At 34.1% G+C, this 21630-nt stretch overlaps 2 protein-coding genes across 6 annotated transcripts; one reads left to right on the top strand and one right to left on the bottom strand.

The window, feature by feature from the left end:
* Positions 1-1304: 1304 nt before the first annotated feature.
* Positions 1305-11538, bottom strand: LOC110932800 (katanin p60 ATPase-containing subunit A1). The gene is made up of 7 exons (XM_035989180.1): positions 11503-11538; positions 10213-10259; positions 8128-8302; positions 7018-7262; positions 6001-6159; positions 4874-4961; positions 1305-1658 (listed from the first exon to the last, which is right to left on the bottom strand). The coding sequence occupies exons 1-7, from the start codon at positions 11536-11538 to the stop codon at positions 1377-1379; spliced, it is 1032 nt and encodes a 343-aa protein (XP_035845073.1). The 3' UTR covers positions 1305-1376.
* Positions 11539-14270: 2732 nt separating this feature from the next.
* Positions 14271-21071, top strand: LOC110934318 (catalase-1). Of its 5 annotated transcripts, XR_004891953.1 has the most exons (11): positions 14316-14622; positions 14932-15018; positions 15096-15150; positions 15230-15379; positions 15878-16184; positions 17140-17246; positions 17577-17693; positions 19675-19742; positions 19824-19917; positions 20215-20641; positions 20728-21071. XR_004891953.1 is itself a non-coding variant. In XM_035989686.1 (9 exons), the coding sequence occupies exons 2-6, from the start codon at positions 15008-15010 to the stop codon at positions 17145-17147; spliced, it is 531 nt and encodes a 176-aa protein (XP_035845579.1). In that variant the 5' UTR covers positions 14271-14622; positions 14932-15007; the 3' UTR covers positions 17148-17246; positions 17577-17693; positions 19675-19742; positions 19824-19921. The 5 variants fall into 5 exon arrangements, 4 of the variants coding, with proteins under 4 accessions (XP_035845579.1, XP_035845582.1, XP_022033147.1 ...); XM_035989686.1 differs by lacking the exons at positions 20215-20641; positions 20728-21071 and having other exon boundaries at positions 14271-14622; positions 19824-19921; XM_035989689.1 differs by lacking the exons at positions 14316-14622; positions 14932-15018; positions 15096-15150; positions 15230-15379; positions 20728-21071 and having other exon boundaries at positions 15894-16184; positions 20215-20389.
* The last annotated feature ends 559 nt before the right edge of the window (positions 21072-21630 follow it).

The following is a 21630-nucleotide window of genomic DNA, read 5'->3' as shown; positions in this document are numbered from 1 at the left end:
CAAAAAAGGTACTTAATACGAGTCAGGTCAACAACAATCATGGCAACACAACAATCAGGTCAACACAACAAGAACAACTCAAATCATTCAAAAATAACATACTAGTATGGCAACACACACATACTGTTTAAAACACACACATAAACAGTTTCTAAAATCATTCAAAAATAACATACTAGTATGGCAACACAACTGGGCAACACAGATCCACACAACAATCAGGTCAACACAACAAGAACAACTCAAATTTTGACAAAAAGAATCAAATTTTCTATAAAAAGAAGGACCAAATTCAAATCAACAAATCAAACCCACAACTTAAAGATCAAGAAAAATCAAACCCACGGCTTAAATCGAACCCATTTATTCAAAACCAAAAAAGCATACTACTAGATGGGTTGCAGGTGGATTTATTAGTTGCTGTGGACCATACATATATACATAAAGATGGTTGAAACCCTAATCACTCGAGTGGACCATACATGTATATATAAAACTTTGGACGAGATCACAAGAGTTCAGGAGGAGACAAAAAAAAAGAGCGAGAGGGATGGTACCTGAGAGACGCAGCGACAGAGGAGAGCCCACAATGGACGTGCGACGGGGTGGAGGAGGTCGGTGAGGTGGAGGAGACCGGTGGAGGAGGCCAGTGGAGATGGAGATGGAGGCGGGTCTTCTGTGCAGAGCGAGAGGGAGAAAAGGTAGGGCAAAAGGTATTTTGTGAAAAAGTTTCATTCAGCGACTTTTATTATCTGAATGGATCAGATCTGAATAGACCCATTTAGATGTGGGCCTTTAACCGAACCAAACAAGCATACCTCTAACTGGTTCAGAGGTTTCATCTGAATGAAACCATTAAGTGGCTAACAAACAGCCCCTAAGTAAGTTTTAACTCACTTCTACTATTTTCTTGAAGAATTTGGAATTCATCAAAAAAGTTTGGAATTTCAAGGAATTGAAAATTTCCAAAAGAATCACATTTTAAAGAAATTAATTTATCAAGGTAATTAAATATGTAGTGACAAAACCGTCATAAAGAAAACGGAAATATATCATTGCGATCGCTATACCGGTCACACCACCGTCATAAATCCCAATAGTCATTAAAGCACTAACATGATTCCAAATCAAACACAAATTAACGAAACACAATAATGGTTTGTTGCCTTAAACCTTTGAATGTCAAATGTTTAGCGTAAGTTGAGTAAAGAATGTAACTAGTTCCACTGGTTAGCTTGGTATTGGTGGTTCGAAAGTTTTCTCTAAAAATTAAAAAACGCACACACAACTAACATCCATATTTTACTGTTTTTCCCGCATCAGTTAGTTGTATATTGTGCAACATCAGTGAGACGGAATGCGAGTCAATGAGTGATCTAAGCAGATCCAAATTCTAAATACCAATTTTCATGGCGTTCAATATCAACTGCAGAAACACTGGGTTGGACTCTTTTGATGGCTTCTTCAAAGTCGCGCATGGTGACCGGCACTTTTGCAAAATTATCTTTAGGCATGTTTCTAATTTCCTCACGTGTTTTTCCTGCTAATTTACGTCGCATGCCTTCGAAAGATGCATCACGGCATACGTTTGTCAAATCATCACCACTGTATCCATCTGTCCGGCGTGCTATAACAGTGAAGTCCATGTCAGCAGCTACCTGACAAAGTATATTTGTTTTACAGATATGTTGTTCACAAACTGAACACTAGTCCCTTGATTGACTCACAAGTTAGAAATTAAACCGTAAACAAACCAAGTAATTAGTGAACCCTTCATCTCATCTATTTTATAAAGGAAAATTGGTTTTTAATAAACCAACCTTTGTCTCGTTGGTAAATAATAATTTTACCTACGTGATTGGTATACAATAATCCTACCTATCAACATATTGGTACTCAATGAACTTTCGTTAATTTTTTTAACTGAAGTTAGCTTTTAAGTTTTATTTATTACACAAACAGTCCCTGTAGTTGTAATTTACTAGTTTTAACTATTTTATAAAACAAAAAAAAAACCTCAAGAACAATTACTAGTTTTAAGTTGTCAACGTTTTTTTGTTTCACAAAATAGTTAAAACTAGTAAATTACAACTACATAGACTGTTTGTGTAATAAATAAAACTTAAAAACTAACTTCAGTTAAAAATAATTAACGGAAGTTCATTAAGAACCAATATGTTGATAGGTAGGATTATTGTATACCAATTACGTAGGTAAGATTATTATTTACCAACGGGACAAAGGTTGGTTTATTAAAAACCAATTTTCCTTTTATAAATGAACAAACACGAACAACATTCTTGTTAATTTAGTAAACATTCTTGTTAATTTAGTAACATGAAGACAAGTCTTATTTGTTCATTAACATTTGATCAATAAGGTTCATGTGTATATTATTTGATTATATGTATTTATAAATGTGTCTGTTTTGGCTTGTTTAGCTTGTTACTAAATATGAACTATATGAACAAATTTGAACAAGAAAATATTTCCGTTTGTGTTCTAGTTTGTTCATTTGTTCAAATAAAGTTAAACAGATGAACATGAATAAAACCTTGTTTGTTACGATCGTAACTAGACAACTAGACCTATTGTTATGTTTTATCATAAATTATTAAAATTAATTAAAAAATATTAGCTTAAAGGAAAGGTATAAACGGGGTCAAACAAGATAAAAGTTTCAATGCATAAAATCTTGTAAATCAATTTATACGTAAAATAATAATTTATTCTCAAAGTAATATAACCTTTTTAATCATATTAGACACTAAATTTGATACTACATAAACCGTCCATATTGCTACTACATGTCTAGTGACAATTATTGAAGACATATTTTCTTGTGAGTATATTTTTTTAACTTGTTGGCAAAAACCGAGCTCTATGGATAGAAATTTGTTCAAACTGTAAAATTCGATGAGAAAAATAGTGGGATGGGTAGCAGGTCAAACGGGTAAAATTTTTTACAAGTTGGGAGGTCGGGTTAACTCTACCAACACTCATTGTCAACTATATTATTTCTATAGCTCATAAACATAACTAATATACCATTACAATACTAGTTTTATCAAAGAGAATGATCTAGTTCATTTTATATAAAACAACCTACGTGGTTCGGGTTATATCTCATCATCAAACTTTAAATAGAACTTCTAAAAGAGAAAAGGGTCAAACTGATAAATAGTCGCTCAAATTGCGCTTTTAACTCTAACACTTTAGAGATCATTTTTTCAAGAGTAAAATGCTAAAATGGTCCCTCAGTTTATGCCACTTTAGTAAAAAATGAAACCTTTTGTATCGGGGTCCCTAAGGTTTCATTTTTATTGTCATTTTCATCCAATTGACAAACTGTGTTAGAATTTTATGTTAAATTCTCCCATTTTTTGTCGTTTTCCTCATTTAAATAAAATTATAACCTAGTTTGTCAATTGAATGAAAATGGCAACAAAAATAAAACCTCAAGGACCCGGGACCCAGATACAAAATATTTATTTTTGGACTAAAGTAGCAAAAGTGACCTAAACTTAGGGATTATTTTTGCATTTTACTCTTTTTTCAAACACTTAGATAATTGTTGAGTTATTATCTTTTTGTAATTATATCTAGCAAGTTAATTGCTCACAAAATAAATGTTTCGGGTGAACCAACCCAACACATTTTGACCCATACTAAGTAGTACTCGTTTTGACTTGTTACACTTTACTACCATCTACGTCATCTTCCTTAAACTATGAGCATTTACGAAAGAACCCTAGGCATTTCGGTTCATACCAAAAATATTCGTTTTGACCCATTACCAAATCCTCCATTTTGCCGCCTATGACAATTTAGGTAGAATATAGAGTAAACTACACTTTGCGTCCTTTATGTATTACACAAACTATGAAACGTGACCTTTAAAAAAATTGATTACATATTATGTCCAAAAACACCATGTTATGTAACATTTTATGTCCTTTTAACCTAACTGAGTTAAGTATCTTAGTTAGGTTAAATCATGATAAGAACAATATTGTCTTTTCACATACCATACAGGACACAAAATGTAATATACTTAGTTAGTTATCATTAAAGACACAAAATGTAACTTACTCTTAAAAACATTTTGTCTTTTAGTTTACTTTTAATATTAACTAAAAGATAAAAATGATTTCAAGAGTAAATCACACTTTATGTCCTTAATGATAACTAACTGAGTATATTACACTTTGTGTCCTTTATGGTATGTGAAAGGACAATATTGTTCTTACCTTGATTTAACCTAACTAAGATAATTAACTCAGTTAGGTTAAAAGGACATAAAATATTACATAACATGGTGTTTTTGGACATAAGGATAAGGATTATTACAGAACACTAATTATTGCGAGAACAAAAAGAACAACTCTAAATCACTAAATTTTTGGATTTAACGTTCATATTTCTTAACTTTTTTGTTTCTTACATTCATATGTTTATTATATATACATAAAAAAATCATATATTTTTCCCTACACATATTCTACATACATGTAGGTAATTTAGCCTACACATAACCTACATGTGTGTAGGTTATTTAAAAACTGAAGATTTTTCATATTTTCTTTTAAATTCTAGTATGAGAAACAATAAATCTTACATTTATAACATTTTCATTTAAATTTTTTGGTTTTTAGGATTGAAAAAATGAATGATTCATTTTGTTCTGCGTGTTCTCGCAATATTTAGTGTTCTACATAGAACCTTCCCCCTTGGACATAATATGTAATTAAATTTTTAAAGGTCACGTTTAATAATTTGTATAATACATAGAGGACCCAAAGTGTAATTTACTCTAGAATATATCTTCAAAAACATGAACCGAACAAATATTTGATCAAATAAATGAATTCACCTTAACAGTCTTCAAATTAATCTTTATAAGCTCCATTCTACTCTTAAAATTTGGCAGAGGAATATATATACGTTTTTCCAATCGCCGCCTGCATTCCCCAAAATAAACAAAGAAACGTCACCACCCGATCATATCCATCTCCACTAGGCTATAATGCATATACACCAATTCAGGAGAAAACCTAATAAATCTGGGAAAAACCCCCATTGTGGGAATCGACCCAGGACCTAATGGTCCCTAAGCTTTATCCCACCCTTAGGGGATACGGTGTGGGAAAAGATCACCCACGGCAAACCATGTTTACCGATCGGTAAACCACTGCCAAGGTGGTTACCGCTTTCATTTTACCGAAAAAGGGGGGGTAATCGGTGATGCATTACCGACGCGGGGAAGGAGGAAGGGGAGAGAGAGAGGGGGGTGTGGGGTGGGGTCCATTCCTATCTCAACCAATCACACCTTTTTCCTTTTTTTTTAAAAATAGTTTACCACTTCACCAAGTGTTTAAACCATTGCCAACATTTTTCACCAAAGTTTAAACACTTTTGCCTAATTGACATGGCGCGCTCTCATTGGTCGGTTTTTTGGTTTGCCACTTTAAAGTGTTTAACCACTCCTTATACCCTTAAGATGTCACTAGGCTATAATGCCATAGGCAATTACAATATTAAGACCACCCGTAGTGGGGTGTTATTTTAAAAAAAAAATTGAAAAAAAAAAACGCCCGGAAACGCCCCCATCACCATTACATGGGGCGTTTTTTTATAAAAAAAAATTCACAAAGTTGAGTTTGGCGTTTTTATGATAACGCTGAAAAGGAATTGCATGGGCCAATGGGAGTGCCAATGGGAGTGGATAAGGTTTGACTGGCCAATGATAGTAGTTTGCTTTTTTTTTTTAATGATTGGAAGAGGCATTATGAGGCATTATTCCCACTACGCCACTTTTGCAATAACGCCCCATACTGACTGGACTGTCACGTGTCGAATAATGCCCCATGGTGGGGGCATTATTTTGTTTAACCAGTACACATGTTCTAATTGTAGTAGACTTCTTGAATTGTTTATTTATTATTATTTTTTTGTGGAAAATAATTTTAGGACAAGAAGTTGCATAATATAAGAATAGACCTTAGTCCTTGATCTATATCCCATGGAAAGTTTGTAGCTGCCAACACCATCACTAGTTTATGGCTACCATCTTCATTAGTTCTTGAGCTGTTTGCACCATCAATCTGAACTAGAAGTTCGGATTTAACCCTTCTTGAAGCCTGACTTTCCCCTGTGGCTCTATATACATGAAAATTTGAAATATAGCGCTTGTACATTACATACACAACTTGAGGGGGGGGGGGGGGGTGTAAGCGCTAACAAGTAACAACCATTATTCTATCTAGGGAAGGCAAAAAAACCCAAGCCCGACGGGTATACTCGAAACCCGAAACATACGGGCCGGGTATATCCGAAGCCCAATGGGCATAGGCCGGGTATGGGCTTAAAAATAGAAAAAATCCGGGTATGGGTACGGGTATGTGATTTAGTGATACCCGCCCGATACCCGGCCTATTTACCCGAATAATACCCGAAAGTATCATATTATAGATTTCCATATATATATATATAAACTTAGTACATGCACTTATTACCTTCTCTATAGTCATATGTGGATATGTATATGGCAAGTGTTTATTGAACATATAACTTATTTTTGAGTATGTATATTAGATATGGAAGCAATCATCCTTTATTATATGGATGTTTTATGCAATTAGGTGGTCCTAATACAATTACTTAATTAAGTAATCATTTTAATTTAGTTTAGTATATGTGGTCTGAATATGATATGTAAGTTGTTAATCATATTTTCATTTGTTATCGTCATTAAAATAGTAAATTATATAAACATCAAATTAAAAAATTGCAAATTTGTCCCAACGGGTATCTTTAAGAAATTAACGGGTATACCCGATACCCGAAGGTATGCCCGATACCCGACGGGTAACGGGCCGGGTATGGGACAAAGAATTACAACCGGGTACGGGCCTGGGATTACCAATACCCGGCCCAAGCCCGGCCCATTGCCATTCCTATTTCCGTCTCTAGTAAACAAATATTTTGACCAAATTTAAAGGAAAAGAGAAAACTCACCCACGAGAACTGCAAAGAGAATCAATCTCATCAATGAATATTGTGCTTGGAGCATAAGCGCGGGCCAAGTCAAACAAGCATCGAACCATGCGTTCACTTTCTCCGTGCCATTTTGAAGCCAAGGAGGCAGAAGAAACATTAAAAAATGTGGTCCCACACTCCGTGGCAACAGCTTTAGCGAGTAGCGTTTTCCCAGTGCCAGGTGGACCAAACATAAGAACACCTTTCCATGGCTTTCTAATTCCCTGAAATTATCATATGATTCAACACGTCGGGTCAGTGGGCTGGGTTGACCCGTAACACTTGTGTCCTAACTTTCTTTTTTTTATCTTGAGTAAAATGCACGGATAGTCCCTGTGGTTTGGTGAAATTTCACCTTTAGTCCCTAACTTTTCAAAATTACACTCTTAGTCCCTGTGGTTTGACAAGTTGTTACTCGGATAGTCCCCAAAGCGGATGTTGGTTAGTTTTTCTAGTTAAGTGGGTGTAAAATGACAAGGACTATCCGAGTAACAACTTGTCAAACTATAGGGACTATCCGAGTAATAACTTGTCAAACCACAGGGACTATCCGAGTAACCTTCATCCACTTTTGGGACTATCCGAGTGACAACTTGTCAAACCACAGGGACTAAGAGTGTAATTCTGAAAAGTTGAGGACTAAAGGTGAAATTTCACCAAACCACAGGGACTATCCGTGCATTTTACTCTTTTATCTTTTCATAAATAATTATTCTTGAGGCGCATTCAAGGCACAAAAGGGTCACTGAAACAGCCAATGATCTCTAGATCAAGTGGTGGAGGGCTTGCATTTCTCTTGAGAGATGCAGGTTCGACTCCTACTTGGTGCAGAGTGAGGCACTGGTGGGCAATGATAGGAGACCCAGGGAAACCTCGGTTGGATCCTTGAGCCAAACGGGTTTTACCGGTAATTCTACTGCCGTGCCTACGGGCGGGTGGGTTACCGGGTTTTCTCCGGAATTCGTGGTGGACTCGGGTTACTCTCGGAGTACTCCGTTTGTCCAGTGGGTGCCCCAAGAGTGCTCGGGATTGATTCTGTTGGCCGTTAAAAAAAAAAAAAAAAAGTTTCACTGAAACCAAGTATCATACCTGGAAATATTCAGGCATCAATAAAGGTAGAACCACAGCTTCTTCTAGAAGTCTTTTTGCTTCACTCAACCCTGCCACGTCATCAAATCTTACTCCAGGGGTGTCTTCTAAGACATCCATTTCAAGCATTGCAGCAAACTGATGATCAGGCCCATCATACTCCCCATGTTGTGATGTGTGTTTTTTCTCAAGTTTTGATATTTGTTTTTCAGAACCTTCATTCTAATAAAAGTGGATAATATCATAAAGAAGTAAAAGTAACACACATTTAGTTGTGTGACACTACTTCCCTAGCTAATAAAAATTGTTGCAAAGTGAAAAATATCTATAAATGCTAGATTGAAACTCTACTTGAAAGTTATGTAAAAAAAGTAATAGTTAACTAGTATTGCTTATTGATGGTAATAAGCGTTAATTCTTGACAAGAGCAGCAACATCAATAACCGTACTCAGTAAATCCCGCCCATAGCAGAGTTATTGGCATGGTTTGGGGGAAGGGGATGTAGAGAAAACAATACATATCTATCCCAAGGGTTAGAAAGACTACTTCCAGTAAGACCCCCCCCCCCCGGACTCCAAACCATATCTCTCTTTGTGTATCTATTGGTAGGCGAGAGGTTAGTTTATTTATTTTCACACTCTAGAGCTATCACATTCTCATTCTACAAGGTCTTGTTGTGTAATATCATACTCGATATATAGAGCATTAGAGCCCCTATGTAACCCTATTATTAATGTTGTTAGTAGCGAGCACAGCGCTCGCTATAACGTTTAGCATGACGATGCGTTTGCAGGTCGCAATCTGATTTTGACGCCTTCGTAGTGTGAATATAGCAGGGTTCTAGGTTTTTTTTGTTTTAATATAAAAACAATTATATATGCCTATAAAATAGCTAACTTTTCGTTTTTTACATATTTTGATAAAATACACATATAAAATATTTCTAAAATTATCTTCTTTCTATGTATCACTAAACATTAAATAGTGCCCGCTATTTCATCGCCGTCGCTACACAGCGTATAGGTAGCTTGTCGCTATCGTCCACTATTCGCTATTAACAACCATGCTACACACAATCTATTAACTATTGTATCACTTTTGTTTAAAGAAAAAAAAAACCATGAATAATTGAATAGCATACTTTGGTCGACTTTTGACATGTTGAACTGATTTGATTTAAGGGGGGTTTTAATTTTTTTTAACAGCAAAACTTACTCTTATCTAATTTGTATCAATAATCTAAATTACTTTTTTGTCTAGGTTTGAACCTTCGTTTTAAGAAACACGTGTCTCTACCAAGTGATTCTATATATCCGACTTTATTTTAATCCTATTTTTAAAAGTCATGCAGGCAAAAATATTAAAGAGCTAATAAACCTATGCATCGAGGCAAAATATTATCCTAAAAAGAGCTAATAACCTATGCATACTTCACTATATAAACCTTTTTCCCCAATAAAATTCAAAACGATAACCTAAAATAAAAATAAAAATAAAACTAATATCAAAAAAATCTAAAACAATAACACCAAGAAAGATGTATACAAAAAGGTATGTAACGTATGTTTTAAAAAGGAAAAGTAAAGTAAATGTACATGTAGTAGGTTCTAACTCATGTTAAGTTTGTTTATATCTGTTCAATTAATTAACGAATACGACAACGTAGTTCTTGTTTATTCGTTTAATTTGTTCACTTATGTTCGTTTATATCTGTTCATTGATGTTAGTTTACTTTCTTTTGAGTATTCATTCGAATTTATTTATTATTTCAAATAATGAATCATTATCCACATGAATTATATATATATTTTTAAAACCATTTGTGTTTAGCCCGTTTTCTATGAGTCCAATTCTAGGAGCAATTAATTTTAATTTGCAAATTTAGCATCGCATTAAAGAACATAAACGAACATTGTTCAGTAAATTGTTGCGAACTGTTTGTTTAAAATACTTAAGAACGAACATGAACAAACATTGTTTATGTTTTTCGGTTAAAGATATATTAATTATGAACACGAACAAGAACTGTTCATGTTCGTTCATTTCGTTAACCGGTAGATAAGGAAAAAGAAAGTATAAAAAGTTTACCTTCTTGGGCGAAGAACACCGAATTATCACCTCTCTCTTGTTTCTGATTAAACGATTGAGATGTAAAAAACTACGAGCGGATTGCGAAGAAAGACATTTTTGTTTGTTTTGTTTAGTGTAACATGGTGAGGAGAAATAGTTCAACTTTGAGAAGAACATGGTGAAGGAATTTGAAAGGTACATTATGATTTACAGTGGATTAAGAGACAAAATTAGGGTTGGCCTGATTAATTCTGTAACAGCTAAATAAATACCATCATGCAAAGAATTAATATTCATTTATGATTGATTGTTGAATCATAAGTATTTAAAATTAATTCCATTTGTTAAAAGTAAGTGTCATGAATGATCAACATTACATACATAATTTTTTATCATTATCGATATTTTTGTTTATGATATAGTCGGTTAGATATTGCATTAGGCTATAGGGTATGGTTTGAAGGTAGTAGAGGCTCTTCTTAATAGCTAGCATGGTATGGGATGAAACCCCTTCTTTCTTATTCTCACCAGTGGCGTCCCCTTTGTTTAAATAACTCACACACACAACATCTCGCTATTGTTCACTATTGCAGTTGCTGACATTTAATAGCGTCCCCTAATGGCGCTCACGGTATGGCTAGGGTGGAGGGTGGTACTATTGATTTTTTTTTTTTTTTACTGAAGTGACATGAGTATGACGCCCAATATCGTGTAGCGTTAATGTGTGTATATATATGAGATTAATTATTGATACGCATAGAAAGTGTGTGTATATAACTGAGATTGAATAATGATACGAATAGAAATAAGTTTCTTCCAAACTTTCTACTATTCTTTTTATCTCTTGTTTACTTTATCACTATGAATGTCTCTCTAGTGACTACAAGACTATAATTAATTTTATAAAAAGTCTTGACCGTATTTGGTTTATTATAATAGAAAATTTTCTTTTATATAAACCTCTTTGATTTTGTAAAACCATTTTAGTGAACTTGATGCAGTGTTAGATTTTAACATAACAAATATTTTTTGTATATTCCACTAACTAATAATTGCGCAAAATCGTAATTCTGGGAACTATAGACGCAAAGAGGGGATCGATTCGTTACTCGATATTTATAAATCGGAGTATAGGAACTCTCGTTTTTTTGCAAATAAACTTGTATTGATTGTTACTTTACACCAATAATTATAACACCCTTTCGTCAAGGTTTAAACTTGTGACATCCTCTCCAAAAAGTAAATGTCTCTACTAAGTGGGCTAATTCTATACTCATACCCGGTTGTAAAATCTTGTCTCGTACCTGGCTCATTACCCAGACATACCCACATGGCCACATGTATAAGGTATACCCAATGAGATTTTCATATATACATTTTTTTACTTTTCTTTATAGTTTTATGTTTTAAGAATCTATATAATATATTAAATTATAATAAATAACATACATATCATCATAACTATAATAATATTTGATATATTTAAAAATGTAAATATATTATAATATGAATCTCAAAACTAATATATATTAAATTAAAATTGTAAAAATTATTATGTCATTATTAATAAAACTAACTAGATTTAAGCTCTCCCGACTCCCGCGTTGCGGCGGGGGTGTAAAACCATGTCAAATAGCACTAATGTCACACCACCGTCAACGACTACCAATAATGAGTCGATCCAGGACCCGCGCGTTGCGATGAACTTGTCAAATGAAAAAAAATAAATGTAGAACATTGAACCACACATGCATGTTGCGTCGTGTTAACTCGCATAATTTTGAACGAAACAAAAAACCGTTAAACGACACACGCACATCGCGCCGTCTTAACTCGCAAAATTTAGAACGAAACATAAAACGAAAATTTGCGAAAGATGAAAAGTATAGGGACCAAAGTTGAAGGTAAAATATTGTGAGGTTAAATTAAAAATAACGAAACTTTGAGTTAAAAGTGAAAAAAACAATTTATATGGGTTAAAATTGCAAAATATAAAAAACTTTTAGTTAAAGTTAAAAAATAAAATATTTTTTGAAAACCCCCAAAACATGAAGTATAACACTTTATGCACAAAATTGTTCTAAATTTATGGAATGTAAATGTAAATGTAAATGTAAATGTAGATATGTATTAAAAATGTAAAATTGTTATGTCATTATTAATAAAACTAATATATATTAAAAGGTGTGATTACTATTTTCACTTTTTAATTTTCTATCAACTTTCAATATTTATATTTATACCCTTTTTAATTTTTATAAAATGTCATTTTAACTGCCTTGAGATTTTAAAGTTTAAAGTTTATTTCCCGTACTTTCATTCTTTAATTTAAAAAAAACTTTTATGTTCTTATGTGCTTATTTTTATATACGTGTAGGTATAAGTTTAAGTTGGTTTATGTTTCGACATTATTTTTTTAAATGACAAGAGTCAAAGATAATACGTTTTCATGACTATTTTTATGTACGTTTTCAGTTGATCTACGTTTTGACGTAAGTTTTGTTCGGAAACAAGCCAGATTAAATATAATACGTTTTTATTCGACGATATAAATTCGACTTACTGTATGTTTTGACGCCGCCGTAACGCACGGCAGGCACACTTACTAGTTATTTATTAAATAAAGTGTATTATGTATTAATGTTACTCCTTACTTGTTGGAAATCCTAGTTAAAATTTGTCGTTCCTACTCCCATTCAAGGCAGACGTGATGCCGCTCTCATTTCAGTCTCCGATTTAAGGTTTTTTTTGCGCTCGTGTTCTTTGTCATTTTCTCAGTACAAGACAAGGGTGGTTTGTGTTCCTGTATGTTCATGAACGCCTATTTGTGTTTGTTTGCCTTCCTTTGCGTTCGTCTATGTTCACGAACGTTCGTCTATGTTCGCTTTTGTCCGGTATCTAAAATTAACAAACAAACACAATTGAACAGGAACACGCTCATTTCCTTAAGAAACGAACATGAACAAAAAATCTTGTTCGGTAAGTGTTCATGAACACATTATTTTCTTAACAAATTAACACAAACAAGGTTGTGTTCATGTTCGTTAGATTCTTTTGTAGCCATAACTATCTTTTTTGTAACAATTTAATCCATCAAACGGTCCTTCATGTCAAGAAGACATTCTCATGGTAAGTAGTGTATTTCCCCCTCTATAATTTATCAAATTTTTTCATACACACAAATTTACTGTTCAATTTTGTCTCTTTTCATTGGTCACGCGCTCTCTTTCTCTCTGTCTTCCTCTCACTCTCAAGCTTCTCTCATTCTCACTGTCTTTCTTATTCACTCCTGATTATCTCCTCCCACCACCATGGGCAGAACCTTAATGATTTTTCTCGGTTACCATACTCTCTTCTGATATGTGCCTTTCTTTGGATCAATTGTGATTATGACTTGGTTCGTATCATCTTCCTCTTTCTCTTTGCAAATCTATTAAGGCAGTGATGGTTCTGGGGTTTTTCGAAGATGGTCGCAGACTGGTAGTAAGAGGGTCAGATGAGAGAATGAGTGTGTTTGGTCCGACCTGAAATGTTTACCGTCGTCCTCGATGCTTGAACATGGGGGTTCGTTAATGACATCAGAAACCCAGGAGGTCGGATTGGATGCCGGATTAGGAGGTGTGTGGCAATGATGATATGAAGATGAAGATCTCGGGTGAGAGCATGGATCCGGTTATGTAAGTGTAGGATAAAAGGAGGTGGTTGCAGGAATTGGATGAAGTTGAGATAAAATCGTGAATATCAAGAAAAACAAGAAAATGCAGATTAAGATGGTGAAGAAAGAGCAAGACCAATCGAAACTCCGGTTGTGGTGGAGATGCCATGGTAGTCACCGGTGGTGATGGTTTGAGGAGATCTCACGGTGGGGGATGGTGGTGATGTTTTTTGGTCTATATTTTCTTTGATTTGGAGAATGGTGGCCAACTGTTTCATTGACCCTACATTTACAGTGGGCTGGTTTTTTAAAAAAGTGGTTTATGGATATAAAAGCATTTTTAAGAAATAGAGAAATTTTGTTCAAAAATTAACTCAACATCTCTCTTTTTATTTCGCACCATATCAATCTATCTATTATACTAAAGCAAAATAATGTTGACTTTTTGACCTTTGATGTGGCAATGCTCTTTGGCCAGAGAATAGTTTTTTTGGGCGGCATTTTCCTTCTTCTTACCTACGCTCTTCTTCAATTTGGAAACCTAATCAATTCTCTCAATCAGTTACGCTCTTCTTCAATTTGAAAATCATTCTCCAGGCAAATTGATTTCTCTTTAAATCTCAAAACCTAATCAAATTGACATTGTTGAGAAGCCAGGAAATTGAGAATTGAACGACAATACTTTTCTCCTCTTTTTCTTTCACGCTAATCGTGTTCCTTCATCATCTACGATCCTAATCTCTGTCGTTCTTATTCATAAAACAAACAGGTTAGCGATCTTTCAATTTTTTTGTGTTCTTCAGTTATTGAATCTATTTAATTTCTTATCATATGATCGTCTTTTCAAATCGAGGGCTAAGTGGTAGGTAATTTCACTATTAATTGCAAAACAGAGGGTATCTAGGGTTTTGCAAATTGAGTAGTGATTTGGGGGTTTATTCACTATTAATTGCAAAACAGAGGGCATCTAGGGTTTTCGATTATTAGTTGATTAATCACTCCATGTGCCTTTTTTCATGTTATTCAATAGGTTTTTATCGATTATTAGTTGATTAATCACTCCGTGTGCCTTATTTAGGGAATTCAATCGTTTCAATCGGTTTAGTTTCAAGCCGGTTGGAAAGAACTGGCGTCCGTTTTCACTTAGAGCATGCATGAAAGAAAGGTTTGAATCTGAAACACTGTATTTGGTTTAGTTTGACTGGCATTAATAGTTAGTTTGACACTTGATTTTTTTTCCAGTGTGACCGTAACTGTTAAACCTGGAACTTCACTCCAGATAACAGTCGTTGCTGTGGTACGGTTGTTGTGTTAAAAAATTTTGGTTTAGTTTGACTGCCTTTAATAGTTAGTTACACTTGATTTTTTTTGTTTAGGAGGGACAGGGCACTGGTGTCACTTTGGTGGATGTGACACCCCATGGTTTCGGAGTGGAAAAACCTGATGGATCTGGGTCTAATGTAAGCAAGGAAAGCACTGATCCAAATAAAGATCTGGAAGCTACTATTCGTTCAAAAAAACCGAAGGTATGCCTTTTTAAATTATTGTCATAGATATGTAGATTAATACATCGTACGTAAAAACATGTTTATGACCTATTTATCAAAATAATGTAGCTTTGTATATATTGAAGTAAAATGGGATCATGGTTTTTGATAGCTTTTATTTACCGGTCCTTTTATTTCTTAACCGTGTTTAGTGAGTCATGTCAATAATTGTGCTAACATGCCATGCCATATGTGTTATTGAACTCCTCATAATCAACCGTGTTAAACATGTTGTCGCATCCATGTTCCTATTAGTTTTTAAGAAAATGGCTTTTTCGGGTTCAATAGACGTGTTAAACATCTCAGGATGAACATGAATTGTTTAACAAACGACATTTGGTTCTGTGAGCTAGCACCTAACTTAAGGAAAAAATTGTTTGTTTGGTTTACTTATTTATAATTTACAATACATATAAAATTGCTTAGACAATGTTTGATTGATTAATTAATTGTGTTTGTATCTATTTTTTTTATCAGCTCTACGGAAGCGTTGATGCTTTCTTTGACCGAGATTTTCTGAAGATATATTTGAAAAACAGCCTAAATGAGGACAAGAAGAAGCCAGTAGATATAATTGACATTGCTTCAAAGATTCTACCTTTCCCAGCTGAACGCCGCCTCCTTTCTGCTGCTTTCAAAGTTGCGAAACCATTTGCTGGACACTTTGCTAAACAGGCCTTTCGTTTCATTCTCGAAATAATACCTCCTAACCTCCCAACACTACCTGCTGCGGAATCTGAGAATCACCCCGATGAATCTAAGAATCACCCCACACTTTCAGAAGGTAAAGATCACTCTGATGAACCCAAAGGTTGACCTGTGGTTATGATCGGTAAGTACTTTGAAATTTAGTTCAGACTTGCGTACATTGAAATATTACTACTGTGAATGTGGTTATGATCAGTAAGTACTTTGAAATATATTACTACTGTGAACTAAATCAATCCATCTTTATATGGTTTGAGCACTTAACTTGATCATTGTAGGTTAGACGAACTGTTTGAAAACGTTGTTTTTAGCGATAACTAGAATGGAAAACCCGCGTGTTGCGCCGTCATTGTAGGTTAGACAAACCGTAAAATCTGCTACTTGTAGCTGCGGATGTTAGGTAAAATTCAACCAATTGCTTCTTCAATACCCCAACCGAAAAAAAAATCTTATCCCTTTTCCTTCAATCCATTCCCATTGATCCTGTCCGATGTGAGAGTTGTTCACATCTTTATCATGCGTATTAGCTTTGTTTACTGTAGTGTTGAATGTTGACGTCTTTGTTATGCATGTTAAGTTTGTTTTACCATAATACCAATCTAAGATGACCTTGAATGAGATTCATGGTGAGCATATGCTGCAGTTGACTACGCTTGCGACCTTAAATTGACATAATGAGTGATCATTGTTTGCATGTGATGGATTTCGTCTTTATTTGTTTGAGATATTGTGTTAAACATCGTTAGCTGCGTAATTACTTTTTTTGTTAAAGTTGCCAAAGATGGCCTTTGAATAGATGTCTAATAACAAACCTGGTGGTTTTCTCCTTTAAGTTTGTGATTGGTGTTGGCATGATTTTCGTGTTGACATATGTTACTTTGCTTTTAGTTTATGTTAGTTGTCGTTTCAGGCTTTCTTCACTTTTTTAGATAGATTGTATACTGTGGATTTGTAGTTTTGGTTTCATTAGTTGTCCACATGTGGATAATAGTGACCTTTGGCTTTCGAGTTAATATGGATCTTCATGACAGGGCTGTAGGGGCTGCCGGTGTCAGTTGAAAGCGCCAGTGAATGACGGCTTGGGGGTTTCGGTCGAAACAACCATGTGGAAATCTAGCCAAGTGTGTATACACTTGAGGTGAGTTCATAACCCCTCTTTTCTAATTGTTTTTAAATATCATTGCGACTGATCATGTAAAAGGAGTTAATTGTCTCGGAAGGGTTTATTAAATCGTATATTGTATATTGACGGTTATAATTTAAGTAGCTGAATGTCCCATTTAGGTGACCTCCAGTGTTGTTTTGAATAGGATTGAAAGGGATATGTTTTAATGAGTTAATTAACCAAAGATTGTGTGAAAAATTTGGGTAACATACTGGTTAAAGGGTTAGTATGTTTAGACATTACAATAGCTTGAAATTGTGAATACGTGTATTGTTAACCATATAAAATATTTATGTGTTGTAGAGATGATTGTGAGCTGAGTTTAAAGAGGTCAAAGATGATGTGTTTCAAGGTGACGACGGCTACCCACTTAAAGCATGCTACCCACTGATGTTACATGTGTTCTTCAAATTCTTAGAGGTATATATATGCTCTCATAGTGAAATTATATATGTATTAAGATGATAAGTTGAAGTAGATCTGTTTTCTTGATAAATTAAGATGATAAGTTGAAGTAGATCTGTTTTCTTGATAATAAAATGTGGATTTTTTTTCCAAGAAAGCCCTTTCACCAATGGCTATTGTTGTGCTTCTAAAGGTTACTTTTTCGCTTTCAATTTAAATTTGTGTTAAATATCATGTATTAGTAGTTTTCTTATGGTGTTGATTGGTTTTTTATTGGTTCGGTTCAACTTTAAAGTGGTTTCAAATGAGAGGAATACAAACCAGTTAAAAACCTACGGTTTGTACCAGCTCTGAACCGGTTCTATATATACCAACTATAAACCGGTTTCTGTTCGGGTTGGTTAGCCGGTTTTAGTTTTCAAACCGGATTGAATGTGCATCTTTACACTCCTCTGCTACCACACTACACCAACACCCAAACATACTAGCTTCCAGAAACCGCTCATTCATCGTAAATTTTTTACAAGGTTCTTGCTGCTTCCTTCTTATCAACGATTTCAAAAGCTATTGCACCCCTTCTTTTTTTTTTCTTGGTGCTTTTAGTGATTGTTATTGTCATTCCTCAATTTATAAAAATACTAATTAAGGGGTTATGTAACAAAATCGGGTTGTTGATAAGGATCAAGATAGTGGTTCTGCCAATTCTAGGTCTAAGGTCAACGATGGTCGGTGAGTAAATAACTAACCATGTATGTTTCTATAGATCGAAAATAAACTCATGTTATTCAAAATTGTTTGGTTTAGTTTTACAGTGATTATGACAATTATGTTTTTTGTTTGTTTTGTATTATAATAGGATGAAGATGTGATTGCTTGCATATAAACAAGGGTTTCAGATGAACTAATACATGGTGTTCTCTTTTATAAATAATTCTTAACAATTTGTGATTTTTTTATTCGATTTTTTCAGTTCAATGTTATAATTTAACATTTTTATAAGTAATGGAATTTTTTCTTTCACTTCAAACGTGTCATTTAAATAAAGTGTCGGTTTGGTCGGGTTAAGAAGGTTACATGTAGAGTTAGTTACTTCGTTTATTTTTTTAATTAAGAAATAAGTTACCTCATGTATTCTTTATTTCTTTATATTTACAAACCGAAAGATAGTATTGTTGATGCTCCTTAATACCCCCTATTCATGAAATTATAATCAGTGGCGGAGCTTGACCAAAAGTTTCGATGGGGCGTAAAGTGATGGGATCCAACTTTTTTCCTATCGTTATGTTTCGGGTCGGGTCAGCTATTGATTCGGGTCAGGTCAAATAATAATAGTTGCAAATAAAGTCAAAAAATTTCATTCATTCAAAGGACCCGTTCTTACACATAAAAACTTGCGATTAAGTTTATTGTGTGGTGTGTAATCTAGGGTTAAACAAATAAGACTTAAAATATATTTACAAAACTACCCATCACTTATATACAAAGTGATAACAAATTTTACTTTAATTTGTATATTGTATAAATATTTAGGATATACAAAGTGGTAACAAACTTTACTTTAATTTATATATTGTATAAATATTTAGGAAAAATAATTGGGGGGAGACGATCCTATATAATTTTTAAAATTTTCGGACGAAAAATTGGAACCTGTACACTTCTAACCGAAACATTGGGGTGGGCGGGTGCACCCCCGAACACCAACTAACCTTCGCCACTGATTATAATATATATTTAATTCATACACTTTAGTATTTCTCATAAGAGTACTGTAGCTATTGTAGTTGCTTTTAAATTATGTCATATAGCTTTTAATTTTACAGCTCAACTTTCATCTTAATAAATATATATTTGGTACACAGGTAGAGAGAGAACGGACGGGTTGGGTGATGGGCCACTTGAGTTTGGGCAAAAGGGCCACCTCAATAGTAACAAGCACCAAGTAAATGAATGTGTTTATTTATTTATTTTTTTTATTTTAATTTTGTGAATGCAGACTGTGATCCCAAAATATAACGATTTCAAGCAGCCCGGAGACAGATACCGATCATGGGATCTAGCCAGGTACGTGTTTTATATGGTTTGTTTTTTTAAAATATTCCAAGATGCCATAAATTTGCTAAACTATGTCTGATCTTTCTATAGGCAAGAGAGATTCATTGTCCGAATGTGTAAGATATTGTCTGACCCACGGGTAACCCATGAACTCCGCAGTATTTGGATCTCCTACTGGACCCAGGTTTGTACACGCTTCCCATCTTAAGTCTTACTTTCATTCCCACAAAAGAAAACGTTCATCCATCCCATTATATTTACAAAAAAAATACCTTTAGTATAGTTTAGAACTTCAATGCATCGTGTTCTTAATAAGTTTACGTCAAATGGAAGAAGTTACAGCTGGTAAAATGGGTGGGTTGAGTAACGGATAAACGGGCCAATCTAAACATGTGATTTTTTAGTACGAGCCAAAACAGGCTTAAAAACTTTCTTTAGAAATATATGCTGAGTTGGTACATTTTGGGTGGTGTTGTTGCAGGCTTACCAGTCTCTGGGGCAGAAGATAGCATCACGCCTCAATGTGCACCCCAATTATTGAACACGGTTATCTTGAGTTTGGGCCCGCTTAAGCTAGATTGATGATCATGCTATAGTAGGTCCATCTCTAAGATTGTTATGTTACACAAGCGGTGTTGTATGTATCAGTCCTACCTTTCGTCTGTAATATTTTATCATACTTAAGGAACCTGAAACTTAGAATAAGTGCACACCTAGATGTGTGAGTTACAATATAAAATTATAATTTTTACTTACAATTTTAAAAGACTTAATTTTTACTTCAATAGTTCAATTCACATTAAAATCTATTTTGAAGTTTACATGGCCTTTTGAATCTTTCTGCTTTTTACAGCTGGTAAACCATGTTTACTTTTCGCCTGATGGGCAATGGATTGCAATTGCAATTGGTAAACCATCTGTTAGAGTTACTTATATCTGAGAGGATATAACTATATAGCATCTTGATTACTAATATTTGATCCTTTTTTTATAGGCTGGTGGACCATTTTATCCTGTACACACTGGTAGGAAAGACAGTGATTACTCTTTCCCTGAAATTTCATATGAGACCATCCGTGTAACACACGGGTACTTAGACATTGTGAAAAATTATGTTTACGATCAATATACATAACTTTAGGATGTCAAAGAGAAGCACTCAGTTACTCTCTTATAGCTCAATATCACCAGGATGTAATAAAGTATTTATGTATTAAAGTATAATTTTTTTGTTGTTTAGCCACCCGTGTATTACACGGGAACTTATTAGACTAGTTTAATGATAAATGATTACATTGCTATCAACTAATTAGCTAAGAATAAGATACTATAGTCATATAAAATAATTATTGAAGATACAGTTTATTTGTCTCACTATTTTCAGTGCTAATTTCTTTTATAATTGTAACTAAGAATATGTTATTTGTTCGATTTCACACTCCATAATGCATGTACATAGTTCAATATTTTTATTTATATAGTTTGTTCGATTTAATGGTTCCACACTTTTGTTTGATTTTACGATTCCGTCGCAAAGCGCGGGTCTTAAAAACTCATTTCACATAAAATGTGAGTGTGTTTATGTTATGGAACTGTAAGATGTGACTTCACATAAAATGCGAGTGGGTTTATGTTATGAAATCTAGAAATCGAAAACTAATTTATTAAAATAAAAAGGGATATTGAATTTAAATAACTCAAACTTTCACCAATTGGCTGATAACACTCTCAAGTTTTGATTTATACAACACAACTCTTAACTTATTTTCCAATATCACTCCCAAACTAACCTAGTTTGCTAACGTAAGATGCCACCTCACCAAACCAGTGCCACATCAGATGCCACGTAATAAAAAAACCAAGTCACATGCCACATCATCAAAAAGCCAAATTAGAT

This window comes from Helianthus annuus, chromosome 4 (genome assembly GCF_002127325.2).
Source record: "Helianthus annuus cultivar XRQ/B chromosome 4, HanXRQr2.0-SUNRISE, whole genome shotgun sequence".
Taxonomy (NCBI): Eukaryota; Viridiplantae; Streptophyta; class Magnoliopsida; order Asterales; family Asteraceae; genus Helianthus; species Helianthus annuus.
The sequence above is the reverse complement of the archived record's forward strand: the minus strand, read 5'-3'. Positions and strand labels throughout refer to the sequence as shown.